Raw genomic sequence first — 22,516 nt, forward strand, 5'->3', positions numbered from 1 at the left:
TTTGTCAAGAGCTTTCCCCAGAAAAAAAGCATTTAGCATTTTAAAATGTAAAATTAAATACAAACCTTGTTTAACTGTTGTAAATAGCACTTCTATCATAACTCCATCGATACTCTGGCCATTTTTTTGCACTACAATTAGAAATTACTTCACAAATACTAAGTATAAATATATTATCCGTTTCCTCTGAACTGCTCGCTGTAGCCGCTGTGAGCCACTCCAACATGTGTACTAAAACTCTTATTTTTTATTATTCATGCCCTTGAGAGAATATGTTAGATGCAGCAGATCATGAATATTACTTCTGAATTTAGGTTATACACCCACTGGTCACTTTATTAGGTACACTTTTCAACTGTACATTAACACAAATATCAGCCAATTACATGGCAACAACTCAATGCATTTTGGGAATTAGAGATGAAGACGACCTGATGAAGTCCAAAATGCACATGAGAATGGGAAAGGAGAATAGTTGGACTGCTTAGACCTAATAGGAAGGGAACAGTAACTCAAATAACCACTCCTTAAAACCAAGGTATGCAAAAGAGCATCTCTGAACATGGAACCACAAAGCATAAGGGCTACAGCAGCAGCAGACCACACCGTATGCTACTCCTGACAGCTGAGAACAGGAAAGTGAAGCTTGCCTAAAACAAAGCACAAAGGATTCGAAAAACGCTTTCTGGTCTGATGAGCATAGGGTCAGAATAAAAAAACAACATGAAAGCACGGATCTATCCTGCCGTGTAACTGTCTGCCGGTGGTGTAATGGTGAAGGGATATTTTCTTGGCACACTTTGGACCACGTAGTAACAACTAAGCATCATTTAAATGCCACAGTCTGAGTGTTATTGCTGAACATGTCCGTCCCTTCATAACCACAGTGTAGCTATCTTTGGTGGCTGCTTGCAGCTGAAAAATGCACCATGTTACAAAGCTCAAATCATCTCAAACTGGTTTCTTGTACAATGACAATGAGTTCACTAGAGCACGCTTGGGATGTGGTGGATCGGGTGCTTCACATGGTGGACCTGTGGCCCCCAAATCTGCACAACTATGTCATGTCGTCATGTCAATATGGCCCAAAATTTCTTAAAAATGTTTCCAGCTGTCGAACCTTGTTATGAAGAATTAAAGAAGCTCTGGAAGTAAAAAAGGGGTCCAACCCAGTACTAGCAAGATGCATCTAAAGAAAGTAACACATGAGTGTATATTTTGACAAAGCTACATATGTTATGTTATGTTCAGTTCATGGTAGCCTGTAGCCATGCACTGAGCTTTAATAATTGCACTTGGTATATGGTCTCTTTAATGAAAGATATTTGACATGCCAGAAGCAGGAACAAAGTTTAAAAAAAACATCATGGCTCGTGTTTTAAAACGCTGTCACTGTGAATGTTTGGTCATCAGTGACAGTGCTTACTGTAACAGTTTGTTATTAGATATAACCTGTGTTGTATATGCATATTGTAAAACAATCACAGCGCAGTCAATAACAGGTATAGACATCAAGTATTCTCTATTAGATGTAATTAATTGTGACTTGATATATATGAGCTATCAATGTGTGATTTTTGTGAAGAGCAGAGAGAAAAGAGTGAGCTGGAATATAAAGGCATTTACTTGCAGTATGTTTACAAAGAAGAAAAAAAGCACCTTTGCTGGTGTACACAAGACATGATCTAGAGGTTAACTTTTACACATTTGTAGAAAGGCAAACATAATCAAGCACAGAAATTGTCAGATTGTAGACAAGTGCTTTAACAAATTGCAAGTTAGTGAATCCTTCAAAGACACAAACTTAGTCATCATGCCATATCATGGTCCTAATACGTAACAATTTAAAATAAAGTCACTTTCAAATATCCTGCAAAATGTTGGACCAGCGAGCACCCTTGAAACACAAACTTTTGCAAGTTAAGACTGAAAACTTCCACTGATAATAAAAACAAAACAAAAAACAACAACTTTATTCCTTATTGGCAACTGCAACTTTTTATTTCATTTTATTAAAATATAGACCAAATAAATACTAAATCACAAGACTGCAGACTTGCTATCAGAGCAGAAGAACTTCCAAAGACTATGGAGGCAAAGTTAGTGTGCCTGGCACATCATGTGAAACCAGTAATAGTTACCAACCTTCTGCTGCATCGACATAAATAAAACTGCTGCCATCTGGCATAATTTCTAATCTGCTCAAGTGTTTTCTTCTATCCATTTTTGAGCCTCACTTTTTTTTTTTGGTGGGGTGGGGCTATCCATCCCAGCAGTCACAGGACAAAAAGAACGGTGCAACCCCAACAGGCCGCCAGTCTGCCACAGAGCTAACACAGAGAAAAACGAACACTCACAGCCAATTCTCTAGTTAACCTAACATGCATGTTCTCAGAGCGTGGGAGTAACCTGGAGTAACCCAGAGAAAACCCACGCAGGCATGGGGAGAACATGAAAACTTCGCACCAGCCATCCAGTGATCCAGGACGTTCTTGCTGTGTTAACCCCCACACTCTGCTTTCTTTAAATCTGATGTGTTTACTTCTATTGGTATATCAAAAATGACTGCAGCATGAGCTCTTCAGGGTGTCAGAGAGAAAGATGACCACTCCAACGCCAACATATAAACCACCTTCACACGACACACTCTATTACAAATACAGGACATGAGTGCTCATTCATCAACTGTTTGTTTCACTCTAAAAAGGTATAACGAGCATATACTCATTCTGTAATTTATGACTTTCCTCATTGTCTGTGGCAAACTCTTTTAAATTATATTTACATTTTAAAAAGTAACATTCATACTTCCTGTGAATTTAGCAGGCAAGATAATAACTTTAATTTCTGACTATTCATGAACCAAAACAGCTGGATGATTAGATGCACATACATACACCGTTACTATGATGGAGCTGAATAAACCTGATGTTATACTTTCTTTCTGCAAAGAAAGTGGGAAAGATTTCCTTAAAACAGGCTTTGAGATACTCAACGCATGAGGAGAATGCACTGGTGCCAACTTGATTCTACAAATGAAAATATATTCATCTGCAGTTCACTCACTGCTTATTTAGATTTTTTGTAAAGAAAAATACATTAAGTTCATCATTCCTCCTATCACATATATTGTAATAAATTGCAGAAAGGTTGGACAACTCTTTAATACCGTGGAGACACTTCCTTGCAGTGTGCAATGCAGTGTGATGAGCTCTTTAATAATGAGCCAGTGAGGTCTGAAGAAACAGCTTCATTTTCAGTCTCTCAACAGCAGATAGTCTTTGATAGTCTCTGGTAAAGGAAGCTCTTTGACAGCCGTGGGGAGGAATTGCACTCCGAGACTTTGCCGTACTGCACAGCGTGCCAGAGAGCGAAGCGTGGGCGCCTGAGCCACCATGTTGGTCAGCCTCGCCAGCAGCTGGGGATCTTTACTCAGCTCCCTGGGAAGGGTGCCGTCGGCCCGTCGAATCTCAAACCTCCCTGCTGCTCGACACAGTAGCTCCAAACACTCTTCCTCTTGTTCGGTGCCCAGGCCTCGGGCCAACAGGGCCACCAGCCGGGAGATAGGGGTCTGGCCCTTCAGGTTAGTTACATGGACCTGCGCTCCATAGTCTAATAGCACTTTGACACTTTCAAGGTTGCCTTTCATTGCTGCCCAGCTAAGAGGTGTGTCATTGTTATAGTCACGGGCATTGGGACAGGCCCCGCTCTCCAGCAGGGCCCTTACACACTCAGGATTATCTTTGAAGGCGGCCCAGTGAAGAGGAGTGTCTTTATTGCCATCCAGGGCATTTGGCTGGGCTCCATATTCCAACAGCAGCTCCACACAGCTCTCATCCTTCTCTGCTGCATAGTGCAGTGCTGTACGATTATAGCCATCCAAAGCATTTACCTGATGAGAAAATTCAGTATAATGAGCAGTCTTATGCCAACAAGACTTAATTAAATAGCACAAAGCTGCAGGGTGCCCTGAGAAGTGACTGTGTAGGCGTCTCAACGCCTGCCAGATATTTTGGCTCATGTGTTGCAGCACAGATGTAAAAGGAGGGTGAAATGGAATAACCAGATGATTCAGAAATTGTTTGCACCATTAAATTATATCAAAAACAAAAGAACGACAGTCTACCAAATAGTCCAAATGAAAACTGCTCAGTGATCATCTAAAGAAACAGGGAATGAATGTGAATGCTGTGAGACCTGAAAGTAAAACTCAATTTACAGAGGATAGTTTCCATCAAATAATTGTAACGATTAACCCTTTAAATTCTCCCATATCCCCACCACATGTACACAGTACTACTAAAATAAACTGATACAATTTCCCTATCTTTCCAGACAGCCAGTGGTTTCAGATCATGACTCAACATGAATCCTTCAGTGTAAACAATGCTAGGTGTCTTCTTTACATTTAGAAAGCTTTTAACCTTTGTCCTGCTCACACTTACACTGACTGTGTTTGCATGCATACTTACCCGCCTTAAGGCCAAAACCTTTAAAGGTGCCGAATAAATCTAAAGTGAATATGAAAAACTTCCGTGTGCAGCTGTAACATACCTCTGCCCCCTTCTCCAGCAGCAGCTCCACACAGTCAGCATCAGCAACCATACAGGCACAGTGCAGGGGTTTGAGAGTGCCATGCATCCGATTCACATCAGCACCCTTAATCAGCCAGGAAATAACAATATCAACATTACACTCATGACACTACAGGGGATTGTTTACGTCACTTTGACTGGAAGATAAGCAAGCCTACCTTACGGATAAGATCCTCCACATTGTCGTGCGGGAATGAGCGAATGGCTGCAATTGTTCGGATGAGTCGCTCAGACAGGGAATATTTACTCTGAATGCTTTGCATGATGTACCACATAGTAGAGCTCATGTGTAACAGAAGAGCATTGCACCCAGGCAGGGGTGACGCTATGGCACACTGAAACACAGTTTTTAAAAATTGCTTGATTACAACTTCTAAGACACAGTGAATCTTAAATAAGTCAACAGAATATAAAACAGACATTTCACAGTTTATCGTGCCTAAGTATGCACGCAGACCTGTTTTATTCAGTATACCAGTGCTTTGGTTTGATGAGTTATATGCTTGCTATAAATACAAAATATTTTCAGTTTACATACAGAATGTGTTAGAAATTGTTTAACTAAAGACCGAAATTTCACACAGCTTTGTTAAAATACCAAAATTAATATTCAAAATTATCTTTCCCGACTATTATCTGTTTGGGTTGGACACGATGTCTTGTCGTATAATCTAGATGGTGCAAGGCTCAGCTGTAATCAGGGAGATGACACCCAACTTTATTTTGCTGTTGCTACCTAACTGAAGTAGATACGACCCACTTGTCAGCTATATATATATATATATATATATATATATATATATATATATATATATATATATATATATATATATATATATATGCATGCAGCTATCGCCGCTGCTTTTAACAAATGACTGACACACACAGCTAACCTTAGCTCACTCTGCAAAAATAAACAAAGTCTGCAACAATGACACAAGGTTTACAATCAAGTAAAAGCTTTAACGTTGACGTAGAAACCACAAGGGTTACTTCGCGCCGACCGGAGGACTTTATAGGCAAAAGAAAAACAATCATACCCGGCTACACTTCCCACTATCCTGCTAGCTAGGCTAGCTAGCTGTGAGGTAATGTTAGCTTGGAGATGCAGGAACAAACGACACTCACAGACGGAGAAAAACCGCTGACATAATTACCAACTACTTGTAAACTCGCCTTCCAACACAGCTCGCACGAATCAACAAGAATTAAACAATGCTGGTGAAAACCCATACCGTTTACAGTCCACGGCTTGAAGGTCTGGCAGGTTACTGTATAGACCGACCGCTGCTAGCTTTCACATAAACACGAAACGTCACCACTAGGGCCACGCCCTCTGTCTCGAACCTCGGTATTTAAACGCGGGCAGAGTGGACGCTGACTGTCCGCAGTAATTTGGTATAACCTGACATTTTCTCTGAACACCGACGTTTACGGGGCCTGGCAGAACTCCACGTCCTCGCCAAGTGTACTCACTTATCCCAATAAAAGCATGTATGACGGCACGGCAGGCTACCACCGGCGTGCCACGGATTCTTTCAGTTTATGTCCATGTTAGGGGCTCAGCTAGCAGAAACAGCGGCAGAGGAGGTGGGGAGTTGGACTCCGATGATCAGGACAGTACTAGCTAAGGATAAGAAGTTTTTATCATCTTCTTACTTTATCCCTAAGGTTTAACCTAATCCTGAACCTGATAGTCCCATGCCGACATCAACTCTCAGCATACGCGCCTAAAAATGGGTAGCCGAACCACATATAGGCCATACGTCAGCGGCGGATCTAGAAAATTTCACATGGGGGGGGGGGCAAAATGTCTAGGCAGGGTGGTACATACCTCTTCAGAAAAATATGTCAAAATCCCCTATACGTAAACAGAATCAAGAAATTATTGACAAAAACACTTAAAAATTATTTATTGTATCATTATCTCCTAAGAAAATAAAGGCTATAAGAGGCTTTTAGACAAACAAGCAATTAGTTTGTACAAGGTGGGCAGCTTAGGGGGCAAGGCTCTACAGCAGGAGGAAAGCTCCCCCACAAGATATGTGCTAATTTTATTTATTTTTGTTGTTTTCCAGCAATTATGAATCATCATAAGAGTGCATGAAGCCAAATGAAATTTGTCATTCAGGGGGGAGGCAGTGAAAATTTTTTATGGAGTGACACAATACTTATTAACACCACCTGTGGCATTGCAGTGAAAAATCTAGACCCTGTACCAGCTGAAATGTATGAATCCATTCTCTTCCGCTTATCCTTGTTGGGGAGGGGGCTGAAGCCTATCCAAGCTGTCTCAGAGCGAGAGGCAGGGTACACTCTGGACAGGTCGCTAGTTTGCTGCAGGGCTAAGAAAGAGACAACCATTCACACTCATATTCACACCTATGGGCAATTTAGAGTTACCAATTAACCTATTCCCACTAACTGCATGTCTTTGGAATTTGTGAGGAAGCCGGAGTACCTGGAGAGAACCCACGCAAACACGGGAAGAACATGCAAACTCCACACAGAAAGACCCTGGCCTGATGGTGGAACTGAGACCAACAAAATGTCTGATCCACTGGGATTTCCCCCTACAGCCATTTACTGAGAATGGTCTGATAAAATGATATTCACCATGTGGCAGGTCTGTGTCAAAATACCTTGTTGGTGGCAGATTGGCCAGCCAGCTTCGAGCAAATAGTCACTCAAATAACCACTTGCTACAACAGAAGTATGCGGAAGAGCCTCTCTGAACACATTGGACCTTGAAGCAGATGTGCTACAGCAGCAGAAGACCACATTTCTGTCAGCTGAGAAGAGAAGACTGAAGCTGCAATACACACAATTTCACAGTGGAAGACTGGAAAAATGTTGTCTGCTCTTTTTGACTTTAAATGTTTTAAAAACAAAATTAAAATAAACAATGTAACAAATGATCAGAGATGCAGGATATTCAGTCTGTAGTTCTATTAACAGCTTGATACACTAAAAGAAAACATATGTTTCGTGTAGGTGCTTAAAACAAAACAACAGTAATAAATGTGACACTGGGAAGCCAAATCAAAATAATTTATTTTTGGTGACATTTCATACAGTTCTAAGATTGTGTCTCAAACACTTGGTTGATTCATGACTACATTTCCATTTGCCACCCCAACCCAAATTAACAGAAAATAACCCAAACATATTTTTTTTGGGGGGGGGGGGGAGGGGGGGGGGAGCAAATCCTGTAGGTATTTTTGCAAGCCTGTCAACATCAACCATATGCTTCTAAAATGATTTCACATTACTCATGAGTAAGATTCTTTTTAAAAACAAAGTTAGTGCATTTCTTTAATTATACTAAATCACTAGCTGCTCATACTTATTAATGAAAAGAACTAAACAAAAAACAGCTCCAGTGATTGGATACTCGTTTACTGCATTACTAATCCCAAAGTCAACGCAACAAGTATTTTCTCTCAGCTGACATCTTAATCGGTACAGAAATGTCATATGTGATTTTTTTCATTTTTGCCAATGCGATTTCACACAACTTTGGGGAAACCAGCCTACCAAGATTGGGAGAAAAGCGCTGCATTAGAATTAAAATAAATAAATTTAAGAAAGCAATACATACAGTGAGTCAAACTTCAAATTCTAAGTTAACCTGTTTGTTTTCCAAAACTTAGAAGAAAAACAAAACAAAAGGAAAACAAAACAAAACAGCAAACTCACCCTAAAAGCACAAAACAATCTGGTGGATTGACTGGTCAAAAGCCTCCCTCCGTAAATTCAATACTAGAACAATTACATTCTCCCACACACGTTTCTAGTGAAGGGTTATTACAATATAGCATAGGTTACTACACCTCTACAGCTTTTTCAAAATCCAGTTTCACTGGGCCAAAGAGTTCCCCCAAAGATTACATTAGCAGACCTCATCAATAAAAATCTAAACTTTATCCTAGCACACTATAATCGCAGCCAGCTGGCACGTAGCACGTGAAAATATTCCAATTTCCTTTATATCCACAACTTGGCTGCCTGATAGTAAATAGCTATCATCATTAGCTAACAGCACTCAGTCTATTTTTTTTGACATTATGCCATTGTTAAGAACAAATTCACAGATAAGCTTAACCTGGATATCCCGTGATGATGATGATGATGTAGAAAAGCCAAACCTTGCCTAAAACCACTGGGCGCACCAAGCAGTCAAATCTTAGCAAAAACCTATTTGTTTTTCCTCATGAAAACACATGATCCCCCCAAAAAACAAAACCCACAACAAAACATGTAAACAGAGAACCTGACTGATAATCAACATGACGATATTCTGAATTCATCGGAACAGTTAAACTCAAAACACGTAAAACTCAACGTGAAAAACTTTGGACCAGGCTAGCAGGTTCACCGTGGCTAACAGCCCAGTGAGCCCCCCCTACAGAGCATCCGGGCTTTGAAGAAAAATCACACATCTGACCGCGGCGCATGTCAACACCTTCTGATAATCTGACGGAGAGCGTTTAAGCCAATCATGAACCAGGATCAAAATACCACCATAGAACACAATTCATTGATATACATTAGAAGACCACATTGTCCCGTTTCAGGACGATTCAGAATCTCTGCTGTAAAAATCAAAATGTTCTCAATATCATTACATCAGTGCGACAGCACCCTGCAGCACTTCAGTCATTTAGCTTAACAATCGATGCATACACAGACATCAGTCAACCCTTCAGTCATACTTGCAAACCTAAGCACACAAGAGAAAAAACAAAACAAAAACTGATGTCTCATTGCGTGTTAGTGATATCTTTGTATATGTACATGACATATATGCATGTTCTTTTTTCTTAGTGCATATTGTTCTTGCAGACCAACATCTATTCTTTAATTAAAAAAAAAAAAGAAAGGAAAAAAAAAAAAAAAAAAGGTAGAGGGCCATTTACGAGGCCCAGCATCCCACCTTTCCCTAGCGGAGCATGAACGAATCAACAACCTTCAGGTAAGTCACACTTAAATTCTTTTAAGCGTATTTCTGAAGGCCAAAACAACGTTTTTGTTTCTTTTCCAATCACTCGTCAAAGTTCTTCAGGTGTCATTTTGCCCATAAGTCCTGGATGTCAGTCTCATTGCCACTTTAAAAGCCTCTCTTTGGACATGTTCCAGGGGGGTGGGGAAGGTGGCTACCATAATTGTTGTTGCTTTTATGTTATTCATTTTTATATAATTATATATATCCATGTATATATTCATACATCTTTTTCTATTGATATCAAGTTTTTATTTTGGCGATACTGGTGGGATGTTCTGCTCTTTTCCAGTGTGCCTGTATCCTCCCTGCGGGGAGCTGCGTCGGGGTGGTGGAGGACGCCTATGGTCCCGGAACTTGAGGCCCCCGGTGCCCCTGGGACCATTGCTGCGGTGGTAGCCTTGAGAGTCACGTTCACGCGGTGGCCGGCTCTCCTTGCATTCCCATCCCCCCTCCCTGTCGTGGCTTCTCTCGTGCTTGTCTCCAGGACTGCTGCTGGAGCCCGGCTCCTCGGCCTTGTTCACGCGCAATTCACGTAGTGGCTGGCCCGACGCAGTGCTAGAGGTGGCCGGGGTGGCCGGGGCAGGGGATGCAGGGGGAGGGTCCTTGGGTGGCCTTTGACACACTTCGGCGTAGCTGAGTTTACGGGGCTCCTAAACAAAAACAGAAAAAACATTTTTAAGATGGGTAAAACATACACTCATTTACTGAGTTTTAGCACCCTTCCAGTCAAACCCTCAGATCTCATAATCTTGACGCTCATTGGGGTAGGAGTGAAAATTCTGGACTTTTGGTGAGACAAAAGCATGGGGGGTGGGGTTGGGGTGAAATGAGAGAGAGAGAGAAGAAAAAAAGAGTGACAGAGATGAGGGATAGAGCCAAAGCCAGTCAATTCACTACCTCACTTTCCCTCTATGCGCAAAAGATCTCATCATCAGGAAGACAACTGTGCTCATGTGGCGGCAGCAACAACAGGAAAGTCAGATTCTCACCTGTGCAGGGGTGGGAAGAGCGGCTGTCGCAGGGGCAGCCGTGCTGGGTGTGGCTGGTGTGGAAGCAGCAGAGGTCTGAGGCCTGGAGCTAGGCACAGGCTGTGTGGAGGCGGGGTTGCCGGGAGTTTTGACAGGTGTGCGTGGAGTTGGTTTTTGAGTCGTAGGTTCCACCCGTTCGACTCTCTTCTCCTGACGAACAGTACTATCAGGACAAGAGGTTCAGTTAGCAAAGCTAACATTTTAAGTTTTATTGTAAGAACAAAACATGCTCAAATTAAGAGCAGAGACAATCATACCCAGAGGCTGAAGGTCCAAGTGGTTGAGTAGCAGATTTTGCTGCTGCCGGGGCAGGACTTATGACAGCCACAGCTTCCTCTGTGACTTGACCTGAACCTGGACTCGCAGTGGCTTCTTTATTGGCTTGTTCTGCCTATAAAAAGCAAAGTGCATGAATGTTACACTTGTGCAGTCCTCATTTCAACAATGCTTTCTATGCATCATTGTTCAAGAGATTTACAAACTCATTTTCTTACCTTGTCCCTGTACAAACCACGTACTACATCCGACATCCGGTTTTCTAACACTGGCTCCCCCTGTGTGCTGACCACACAGCCCGGAAGAGGAGGGAAGTTGGTAGCAGCCAGGTCAAACTTGGGTGGTGAAACCTTGACCTCTGTTAAGGGTACAGGCCTCTGAGAAAAGGAATTAAAAACAGAGCCAACGGGCAGAAATATCATTACATGGTTCATGGTTTTAAACACAACATACAAGTTTTATGGCCATAGGTAATTGCTGTTTACCGCAATCCTTTCTTCTTCTCGCCTCCTCCGTGTTCCTCTGTAGGTCGTACGTCTGAAATACAAATAAATAAGGTGTGAATAAAGAGTCAAGTCAGTCAAAAGTCATATGCATGCCAAATCCATTAAGCATGCGTCAGTCAATAAGCAAATTTCAATGACATCATTTGATGTTTACATATAAATCAGAAAGAAAATGTTTGAAGTAACAGACAAAAAAAAAAAAGAACATGTGCAACTAGCTCAAGCACAGATGATGCTGTTGACACTGGGGACACAGTGAGGCATGCTCCTGGCAGGGAGCAGTACATGAGACTTGCCAAAAAAGCAAAAAAAAAGTTTAGTTTTAGTCTTCAAGTTGATGATTAATGCTGTAAGTGGAATTTTGAACTCCCAAGTTGACTGTTTTGTTTGTTTCATTTACCAAAAAAAAAAAAAAAAAAAAAAAAAAATCAAATCTGAGTAGTACCTACCCACTGAAATGACACTCATGTCTAGGTCTAAAAACCCTTTTACTCATTTAAACTGCATTTAGTTCAAAATATGGCTTTTGGTTAAAGTCAAGTCAACTCTAACCTGCTTAAATCGATGGAAATATCATAACCTATCAAATCTAACCCACGAGCAGCAGCTCTAACATTCGACCAGGTTTGAAACAGATGAGGCTTACCTTCCACGTCCAGCTACCCCACTGTCATCGCTGGCGTCCAATGAGGAAGAGGGGGGTAGATGCGAGAATGCCATGGTCAAGTCAGTGGTTGTCTGGACTGTGTTAGTAGTGGAGACGGCGGCAGTAGCGTTGGGAGCAGGAGGCTGCGGGTTTCGCAGTCCGGTCAGGCTTTCCAGTGGGACCGGTGTTACGGATGCTGAGGTCACGTCGTTTGGCCTCACCTGGGGCTTCACGTGGTTTCTGTTGTCGTGAGGGGAAAGTGAAGATCAAGGTTACTATGCATTTAAAATGCTCTGCATACAAATTGGCAACCAGTGCTTCCTACTGAACTTAATAACTTTCGGTTAAGGTGCTTGGTGCTTTTACACTTAAGTCCACGTAATATAAATTATTCCGTTCAGGATTTATATTTTTACACATTTACCAACTTTTAGTCGTGTATTTTTGCAGTCATAAAATACACAAGACATTATGCTTATGTGTTCCAAGGAAACAGATCTGTGTAATACACATCCAGAGCCTTTGAAAGCAGTTCAGCAGCTGTTACAAGTACATTAATCCAATTTGTTGGCTATAAGATGTTAAACCACTGTAGGGCTGTTCGATATAACTATATATTTCAGATGACGATATAAAAACGTCTATCGTTTCATATTACGCTATTGTTTGTTTCGTGGTGTCGCAAAATGAACTGTTTACAGCAATAGTTTTTCATCGTTTTGATGGTCACTGTAGAATTTCTCTCATATTTAAAATACCCACACTACGGACGGACAACTGCTTTATGCATTTCGTTAGCAACAACAAAGGTAAAACCGCTTGTTTATTTTCCACATAAACCTTTCACAATAAAGCTTAAGATCCTGTTGAGATTTTTCAAAATAAACTGAATCACATGAAATAGTATGCAGAGTGTTCACGGATGAGAAGCTAAAAAGAGCCATCAGGTGCTAAAAAAATAAATAAAAACCTTAAGACAGGCTTTTCCCAGCAGCACGCCGTGTAATACTCACAAAAATTGTTAAAATTGTGTCAGTTTAAACTCGATTCCAGGTACACGACGCCCAGGTGAAAAACACTTTGTGCAAGTCGAGTTGCCCGAGATTCACAGAAGTTACAGAAAATGTAAAACTTTTGTGATAAATATCGTTGTCGGGACGATAAATGTCTTATATCGGGATATGAGATTTTGGTCATATCGCACAGCCCTAAACCACTGTATGAACTTAAGAGTAAATCTTGTGTTAAAACACTGAAAATCATGCACTGCAATCTGAGGTAATTAGAAGCCTATACACATCATTTCATTTGAAGTCTTCAAAGGAAATAAACTATTTTCTAGTGAAAAGAAGCTAAAACGGTTCAGTCAGTTCAAAGGAAACACTGGTGGCAACCACACTAAACTTGACAGTTTGCAAGGGAAATGGGACAACATGCTGTGTCTTCAGAGTAAACGTAGACATGCAGGTGGTTTTGGACTACAACTGAGGTCATGATTGGCTGAAGCAGCTAAAACTCAGATGTCAGAATTACTGTGTTTGACTATCTGCAACCAATCATTAACTCACTGAGCAGAGCTGACAACACCCCTGCAAGACCTGCCAGGATTTGTGCCACAAATAAACCTTTTAGATGTTGTATGATTAGCATGATTTCACATAAACTTATCTTCCCACCGGTCTTTGACCCTCAGATCTCATAATCTGAACGCTCATTGGGTTGGGACTGAAATTCCTGACTTTAAAAGTCCACAGGGAGAACAGAGAGAGAGAAAGAAAGAGCAAAGAGAAAAGATGAAGAAAGAGAGAGAACCAAAGTCAGTTCTTCCATCCCTCTTTCCCTCTATGCGCATCATGATCTCATCACTGGGTCTGACTTATGTCTTTGTGAAGCTTCTTTTGAACAAACGTGATGAACACGCTTGAAAAAGTTGTCATCTCTTTGCACAAAAATGCAGTGTATGAATTGATGCTTGACAGCAGAGATGACCTACACTCAACTCCTGTCAGCATTTCTTTGTTACAGCATATGATGACAGTCACGAATGAAAGCAGCACAAATAAAAAGAAAGACTACACATGATGGATAGTTAGTTGTGATGTAGAGAAGCTGTCACATGTAATAATGTAAATGCAAAGAAGGGCAAGATGGCCTTAACTGGAAAAATAAATAAATAAAGCCAGTTGCTCGAAATCAGATTGCAGCCAGCATTTATCAAAGGAAAGACAAATCCAGGACGCTCATAAAAAGGCACCAAACATTTATCACAACTACGAGGATGATTATGGCCATAAAAATCTGCCTGGCAGAAGGCATGGGGCCTGTTATGTATTTAATCATTTGGCTACTGCGGTATGGTAAGAAATGAGGGAAGCAATGAAGCTCATTATATAGTATAACAGTGGTACCTGAAGGCATTTATTACATTCTTTCTTGAATAGAGGGGTACACTGTGGGGAAGTAAAAGAAGACAGGGAGTGATGAGCAGTTCCCTCTTTAACTTTAGACAAACTGTATTACAGAGATGGTCCGATGTTCACTGTTTAACTTCATGCAAACAAGAACACAAGTGATAAAACATTCTAATATGTTTGAGAAAAGAGACCCCCCCCCCAAACAAACAAACAAAAAGCTCACAACAATAATCCTTACCGGCTTCTGTTGAATGGGCGAGAGATATTAAGAGAACTGGAGCTGGTCTTGTAGTGTCCAGCGGAGCCAAATCCATTCACAAAGCTACTGTTGGGAAACGGAGCCTGCTCAAGAGGTGGAAGGGGGCAAAAATAAATTAAAAAGTCAGTATTTACTAATCCTCCTTAAAGCAACACTTTTTTGCATATATCTGTTGTTTAGCTTTCCCCAAGGAGATGAAAATAGGTAAGCTCATTGTAGAGCGGCTTTAGAAAAGAAAAAAAAACAAAAACATCCCAGCCAATTCTTATGCAACATTGTGTATTTATGTCATTGACATTTCAGAAAGCAAAGCATCTGAATTTAAGCATCACAATAAATAAGGAAGCAATAACTAACAAGGGATTCTGCCACAGCTGGCGCGAAACACATTTTTCACGGTTGATTTCCTGCATTATATTTAGGTGCTGAATGCTGGTGATGAACGCAGACAAAAGCCTTTGAGGTGCATGAAGTGTGGCTTTCTGTTTTCTGGGTTTTAATAATCACACAGAACAGACATTAATGCCTGACTGTATTTGGCTATATTTGTAAAGATGCAGTTATTTCGATTAGTGCAAAATAAACTTGGATGATTAGTCGGCAGGTGTGCAATGGTCCCTGAAGTCCTGTGACAAAAACCCCTTCTATAAATAATAAATTAACATTAATAATACACTTTTAAGATTACACTGAATTCGCCCCTTTGACTGTAGATCCTCTGACAGAGGGTTTTAGTTAGTCTCACAGCAGCAAAAGCACAGTCAATCTCACCAGAGGCGTTTCAAAGTACGGTGTGGGCGAAGGTGTCCAGGTGGGAGGTACGATGCCGTAGAGGGGGTACTGCTGCTGGGGGTAGACGTGCTGCATGTAGAGCGGAGAGCTGTACTGGGACTGGCTCTGGGACTGCTGAGCGTACAGGCTGCTGTCCATGCTACGGTAGCCGTTCTTTGCAAAAAATGTGTTGATGGCCTTTATTCTGGCCTGTTGGTATGAATCAGAGGGGAAAATGTGTCAACAGACGTCAAGATGTTTACAGAAGGGCCTTTCCAAAATGTCAGATTTTAATTTAACTCACCATAATGGGTTTTCCCTGAAATGTTTTTACTTCTTCTCTCAAGTACTTGTACGCCTAGGGGGGCAAGAAAAAGAGTCAAACGACTATTAGTGATGCTGGATTTCATCTGAATACTTTAGACATGATGAAGAAGAGTTGAGCTGAGTACCTGTTGAGCATCTGTGTCCGATTGGAATGTGATGTACCAGTTGTTGTTGTGTGCAAACTCGACACTTATAACCTTTGGACAGTTGTCATTTTTGAACAATGACTCCACTTCCTGTGAATTGAATACAATGCATACTCACTTCAAGCATATAACTATGTTTTCAGTGCTTTAATGGCCTGTCAGTCAAACGTTTTTTTTTGTTTTTTTTTTACCTCAACAGGTGTGGTTTCGGGAACTTCTCTCAAAATGATAATGCACCGCTTGTGATTAGGACGCACTTTCTCCCCTTTCTCATCCACTTGTACCATAGGAGAGGCTGGAAGGAAGAGTGGGTTTAAGAATATTTAAGCTGAGGCAAAAGACCAATCAGTACACACCTTTTTAAACATGAGCCATCCTCAGCTTTTCACTTACATCTCAACACATCCAGAATGAGGTCCATGTCTGTAGTGAGGACTTTAATGCTCTCCATACTGGCAATAGTCCAAATAGGGACAAACTGATCGCTGTCCATCTGGGACATCAGGTACAAATCCTTTGAGAGGTTCTCTCTGAATCAAAATAAATAAATAAATTCACGTAGATTAGCTTCTGCAAACAGTCAAGAGAAAACTATTTTCTAAATTTTGCGCATAAAAAAATTTGCTTTAGGTGTTGGCTTCTTACCTGGAGAAATAATACTCCAGTTCTTTCTTCAGAGACTCTCGCAAATTCTCAGAAGAGATTGGCTGTTCTTCCGTTTTTGAATCCACTGTAAAACATTAAAGAATCAATGGTTAAAAAAAAAAAAAATTGAAATGTTTTCTGTTAAAAAGCATTAATGACATTATTTTTCCAACACAACCTTTTTCTTTTCAAAGACATATGCTGATGTCACATTATAAGCAGTGACTGAAATGACTCCAACAGTGTCAGATTCATCCGTGTCATAAGCGCGACAGGAAAAGTTGGAGTTACTGGAAGAGCGGCTAGATTGAGGTGACTTTTACTCTACTCCATTCAAACTCAGATAAAGGTGTTGTTGTACACATACAGGGTGTACAACAACACCTTTATCTATGACCTTGGGGGGGCATTAGATTGCACAGGTGTAACTAACACAGGGGCCAGTGGTTCCAAGTTTCCACAGTGGAGTATATGCTTAGCAACACAAGTGATTAAGACAGGGTTTTTGTCAGGGTGGTAATTAAATACAAATAACTCTACAGGTTAGGTGTGACCCAGCAGTCTCTCAGTTTAGCCAGTGTTTCATCTGGCTCCCAGACAAATTTCCCTCGTGGGACAAAGAGTTTTGTGAACACGTCTGCATGAAAGTCCTGTATTTTAAGCTGTTGATACATTTTATGGTATCAGATCACTCAATCTGCCACCTCAGTGCATTCAAGCTGTTCATAATTTCCTGTTTTCAGACGTATTGAAAAAAACACAAATTTTTAGCTGCAGCCTGTGTGTGTGAAGATGACTTCTTGTGTCAAGACTGACCTGAGGTCCCTGTTGTAGACTCAGCGGGGGAAAAGCCCAACTCTGGAGGGTCCATTCCATTTACTGCTATCTCAGCTGTTGCTGTGGAGCTGCTGTTATCCAGGGCCGGGAATCCCACGGTATACTGCTTGCACCCAGCAGACGGAGGCTCAGAATAACCTGTGAACAAGGTAAAGAGTCTGATTCAGAAAGAGCAGTCTATTTCAAACTTACCCACATCTTTGATGGTTTAGCTATTTATTGTTTGTGTACATGAAAAAAGTTGCGACTTATACAGATGCCATCTAAGAATTTTTTTTTTTTTTTTTTTTAAAGTAGTAAGGCCCCAAAATTATTTTAAAACACCAATAACAACGTTAGGAGTGTTGACTCAAAAAGGGGAAATAATCCCATGAGTAGACATGGGTGTCACAATGTCCAGTTTCCCAAAAAAGCCTTCAAACTTATTTTCCAAACACGTGCTGTAAAGCGCAATAAAATCAGTTTAGCATTCTCTTTCATTTCTTACCCTCATTGAGATCCGAGGGAGACCAATGAGGGTTGCTGGTAACGGTCTCGCTGGGGGCCACGGGCATCTCCTGCCACACCTTGGCATTAGGATTCAAACCAGCACCCTTGAAGGTGACCTTTAAAACAGAAAGAGGAGGATCAATCAAATTTGGTTCTGACAAACACTGAAAGCAGAGTGATGTTTATTTTTGAGCAGAGGTAAGTTGTCAGTTATCTAAATTTTACTGTTGAAATTTAAGAGTTTATATTTAAGCACTGAAATGCACACAACGTTTCATCTGTTTAATGCTTTTAGTGGTTCTTCAAATGTAAGACGCATTCAAATAAGGGCTCTTTTGACTAACAAATGTGTGACCATTTACACATCTGTCACCTGAGTTTTGCTTCTTTTTTCCCCGGTTGCTTTTTATTCCTTTTTAAGAAACAGAGTTTTAAATTTTAGACCTCTGCTGCACGTCTCAAGGCATGTTTGCCCTTACTCCAGCAGAGGTTTAAGGAAGGAGGATGCAATCCAAGTTACAGTTAATATTGAACAATCCTTCACACCCTTTTTACCTTGTGCTGGACAGCCATAGGAGCATGTTCAGCAAAAGACTCATTCAACCACAATACACCACAAAAACACCACATGAAATCACCCCTACTATTGGCCAAAAAACTTTATAACTCCCCCTTATGACACCTAGACTGTTATAACTAATACACTGTCTATAATGTTTATAGTATTGTTCTAATATGGCAGTTTGAGTGCCTTAGTTTTATCCAGTTTTGTTTATATTTTATATTTCATTTGTATTTTTCCCCCATTTATGTTTTAAGTGTGCATCTGAATGAAAATTACTTCCCTCTGATATTAATAAAATATTTTGATTCTGACACCAGGGGACAACAAAGCCAAACTAAATTATGGTCTTCAACAACACCATAATAGACTAAGAGAGGAGCTGTAGATGGGTCATAGCCAACTACAGCTATGTCTGCTGATTTTCATTGATTAAATTTATACTGATGGCTGGAACATCCCAGTGACACATGTCCCCATAAGGCCTTGTGATCTCCTGTCAACAAAATCAGCCCTTACCCTGTTCACCTCAAGGAGGGGTGACTATAAAACGAACACGTTACATGTTACCTTCACCAGCACAAATTTATTTCCCATGTATGTTATCCACAGATCTGATGTGACTCTCCATACCAAACCGGCTATGGTCTGGCAGAAGAAATCCTGACCCTGCAAAGATCTGTGGCCAAGAATAGATTGCACACTGACACATTAAGATCTACAGACACCGATGTGATCTTGATGTGAGCTAACTGTGGACTGTGCTTTTAATCTTGTGTAAAGTGGATGGCAGCTTCCTGCTAAACTGTCAGATTTACTTCACATTGTCATTCACCACCTGCTAACAGATCCTGGCTCTTTTTTGCAGAAGCACTTGGCCTGACAAGAGCAGCTCCCGGTGGTAGTATGGCTCAGGGCACTTCTCCTCCCCGATCACACAATAAGAACGGGATGTATACCCATAGGAGAGGCCTCTGTGCCATTCAGACAAGCGCGGACATTTATGTGCAGTGCAACTTGACACATGGTTACAATGCACGCTTCTGTGTTACAGGCCACAGCGAGCCAAGCAATGTCAGCTGACTGCGCTGCGCAGCAAAGGCCAGGTATTTGCAACGCATGTCACTGCGCTAGCTAGGTCTGCTAGCACCGCGATTAGCTCACAGATAACGGAGTGAATGAACACTATCATTCGGCCAGTAATTGAAGCATCGTTCACCCGCTAACGGAAAACAACTGATTCGGCGCGTGTCCGCTTCAAATACCACCGCAGTCATCCTAAAGCTCTGTCAAAACTTAACTTACGGGCTAATGATTACTCAGCAAACTACTTAATGAGCTTGCTGGTTACAACGGCTAAGCTACAGTTAGCAGCTATCTGAATGAGCTGCGGTAGAGCTACTGCTATAACCCCCCCCCCACACACACACCGCCACCATCACCAAGTGTGTAAAAGTAAAGCTTGTACTGGCAGCAAGTAGAGTAAGTAGTCGTGAAAGTCTTTGATTCTGGTCCCGCTTTCTCACATAGTCACAAAACAGTCACGCAAAAACTCACACACATTCACAAACGCGCTCAAAGTTTCATTCTTGATCTTGTTTGAGTTAATTTTAGATGTGTAATAAATAACAAAGCTAATTACGCAGAGGGGGCGTACTGTGCTAACAGGTCTCCCTGTTAGAAAGCGGCAGTCGCTTAGCCAGTAAGCTAACAGGCTAAAGAAGGCCTCACTCACCATGCCGCCTGACCCTCCCTCGCTCCCCAGCGGAGCCTCGTCCTTCCCACCGGTCTTCGGTCCGGGATCAGCCTCCTCCTGCAGCAGCGGCGGCTCTCCGCTCTGGTCTGAACTCATCAGCCGCTCCTGACTCACTTCTACCCCGTCGCGTTCTCCCGGCCCCCTCCTGCCACCACCACCGCCGCCGCTTCTCCCCGAAACGCCGGCTGAGTTCAGCAGTCAGTCTGGTTCTCTCCTACTCGACTCTGGATTGGCTAACCGGCTAGCGGGTATGCTACAGACTGAAGCTAGCGTGCGTATGAATCAACGAAGCGGGCTAACGACTAGCTAGCTCAATGAATCAAGCTCACACGCCGAGAAACTAATGGTACAAACAGTGCCAAACCATGACTCTTCTTAAACGGCGGTCCCCACTGGCGTTTCGTCAAATACTACAGCACACACCGGGTTCGTGAGGCGCATTCCTAACCGGGCGACCGGAGCGGACACTGGGGACACGCACCTTTCCTCAGCGCAGGCACACAGTCCGCCGAAGTCCCGGCTGCCACCGCGAGAACTCGGTGACCTCTACGGCGCTATTTCCTTTTCCGGATTTACACTGTAGTTTTTCTTTAGTAAGAGCACTTACATCGAGACCCAGTCGCTGTCTTTTTTTTTTCTTTTTTTTTTAAAGAATAAATAAATACAAGAGGTGAAATCCATATAATGTTATTTTTCGGGTACCAGAGAATCTGAACTTATTTTCCTGACTTTAAACCATAAGAAATCCATGACATAAATACATAAATAATAAGACACACACTGGGATACATACCTTTTTTGTGCTGTAGGCCATTTCACCCTTCATGCGTGTTTTCATTATTTCTTATTACTTCTTGTAATAAATGCAGCTTAAATGCAGCACTATGTTGGGCACTGCATAAGCTTTATATACAGGCCACCAGCCTGCTGCAATTCTCTGAAGTATAGGCTTTCAGTTTCAGTTACTGTGCTGATTACATTGTGAAAAGGCAGTTTGTTGATTACCAGCAGGAATAATGAGTGATTTGGGACCTTTTGTGTGGAGAGCGCTGTGACGTAATCAGATTTCCTGGCACCCTGCTCTAGATGTAATCAGGAACAGATGATTAAAATAAATTTCATTAACCCGAAAATGGGTTGTCAAAGATAGGTAACATTCTATTATGCTGGTAATTATGGATCCATAATTGGATTATCAACATTGTGAATGAGAATGGCTCCAGTGTTTATGTACCATTCAAAACAAAGCACTCAGGGACTTGGGGTATTTGTGTGCAGCCCCAAACATGTGCTTGACAAAAGACACAGAGACCTGCTAAGATTTTCAGATATCATTACTGAAAAACCCAGAATTTTCTGAATTTTAACCTGAGTTTGACGCACACTACACAGCTTGGTGCAAAGCAGAATGGATCAATGCTCTGACTCATCAGACCAATCAGGATTCTTACAATCTTGCATTTTATCAAATTAGCCTCAGTTTCCTGATCTTAGCTGGCAGGAGTGGCACTCGGTGTGGCCTCCATCTGCTTCAAGTTTTGACATGTTATACATTCAGAGATGCTCTTTCACATATTTGGGTTTTAACTTATAGTTATTTGAGTGACTGTTGCCTTCCTATCAGCTCAAAGCGGCCATTCTCCTCTGACATCAACAAAGCAGTTTCACACAGGGAACTGCTGCTCACTTATATTTTCTCTTTTTCAGACCATTATCTGGAAACCATAGACATGTGATCAGCAATTCTTGACATACACAGCCCCACACAAACAACCACATCACATTTAACCTCCTAGGACCTTGTGTCCACATATGTGGACATCACATTTTGGATTGTCTAGACCTAAAAACACTAATATTTCTCTACAAGTGCCTGATATCCACTTAGGAGGACATTCTACTGCCACTGTTGTATCAAAATTTAAAACAAATGTCCTCATATGTGGATCTCATTTTTGTCAGAAATAAAAATGAGGTTAAAAAAAAAGATCTGGCAATTCTTTGTTTTTACATTCATGAGGTCCCAATATGCCCAAATATCAAAGAAATATTAAAAATGCATGCCATGGAAGAGCTCAAGTCTTAGGAGGTTAAAGTTGCTTCTCTGGCTGATTAGCTATTTATGTTAAAAAGCAGTTAAATGTGTGTACTTAAAAAAGTGGCGAGCGAGTAGGCCAGGGTTCTATAAATCACTATATAAATTTGTTCTTTTCAAGTCTACGTATCATCACAGCGATATGGGAATTTCAGCAAA

At 41.4% G+C, this 22,516-nt stretch overlaps 2 protein-coding genes across 4 annotated transcripts; both read right to left on the reverse strand.

Moving 5' to 3' along the window:
* Nucleotides 1-1,606: 1,606 nt before the first annotated feature.
* asb8 (ankyrin repeat and SOCS box containing 8) lies at nucleotides 1,607-6,282 on the reverse strand. Of its 2 annotated transcripts, none has more exons than XM_086278221.1 (4): nucleotides 6,072-6,282; nucleotides 4,754-4,930; nucleotides 4,555-4,659; nucleotides 1,607-3,892 (listed from the first exon to the last, which is right to left on the reverse strand). In XM_086278221.1, exons 2-4 carry the CDS (start codon nucleotides 4,880-4,882, stop codon nucleotides 3,257-3,259), a joined length of 870 nt encoding a protein of 289 aa, XP_086134347.1. In that variant the 5' UTR covers nucleotides 4,883-4,930; nucleotides 6,072-6,282; the 3' UTR covers nucleotides 1,607-3,256. The 2 variants fall into 2 exon arrangements, with proteins under 2 accessions (XP_086134347.1, XP_086134346.1); XM_086278220.1 differs by lacking the exon at nucleotides 6,072-6,282 and adding an exon at nucleotides 5,831-6,050.
* Nucleotides 6,283-7,632: 1,350 nt separating this feature from the next.
* larp4aa (La ribonucleoprotein 4Aa) lies at nucleotides 7,633-20,786 on the reverse strand. 2 transcript variants are annotated; one of them, XM_086277191.1, is made up of 17 exons: nucleotides 20,242-20,786; nucleotides 17,943-18,060; nucleotides 17,435-17,593; nucleotides 16,619-16,703; nucleotides 16,367-16,503; nucleotides 16,165-16,268; nucleotides 15,953-16,063; nucleotides 15,805-15,858; nucleotides 15,501-15,710; nucleotides 14,709-14,812; nucleotides 14,465-14,506; nucleotides 12,057-12,296; nucleotides 11,390-11,441; nucleotides 11,123-11,281; nucleotides 10,886-11,019; nucleotides 10,590-10,791; nucleotides 7,633-10,250 (listed from the first exon to the last, which is right to left on the reverse strand). In XM_086277191.1, exons 1-17 carry the CDS (start codon nucleotides 20,356-20,358, stop codon nucleotides 9,849-9,851), a joined length of 2,430 nt encoding a protein of 809 aa, XP_086133317.1. In that variant the 5' UTR covers nucleotides 20,359-20,786; the 3' UTR covers nucleotides 7,633-9,848. The 2 variants fall into 2 exon arrangements, with proteins under 2 accessions (XP_086133317.1, XP_086133318.1); XM_086277192.1 differs by lacking the exon at nucleotides 14,465-14,506.
* Nucleotides 20,787-22,516: the final 1,730 nt, after the last annotated feature.

The sequence above is a fragment of the Aulonocara sp. 'chitande type north' Nkhata Bay genome, linkage group LG20 (genome assembly GCF_057382095.1).
Source record: "Aulonocara sp. 'chitande type north' Nkhata Bay isolate Kocher_YH1m ecotype deep benthic linkage group LG20, A_spYH_male_GT1.1, whole genome shotgun sequence".
NCBI classification, from domain to species: Eukaryota; Metazoa; Chordata; class Actinopteri; order Cichliformes; family Cichlidae; genus Aulonocara; species Aulonocara sp. 'chitande type north' Nkhata Bay.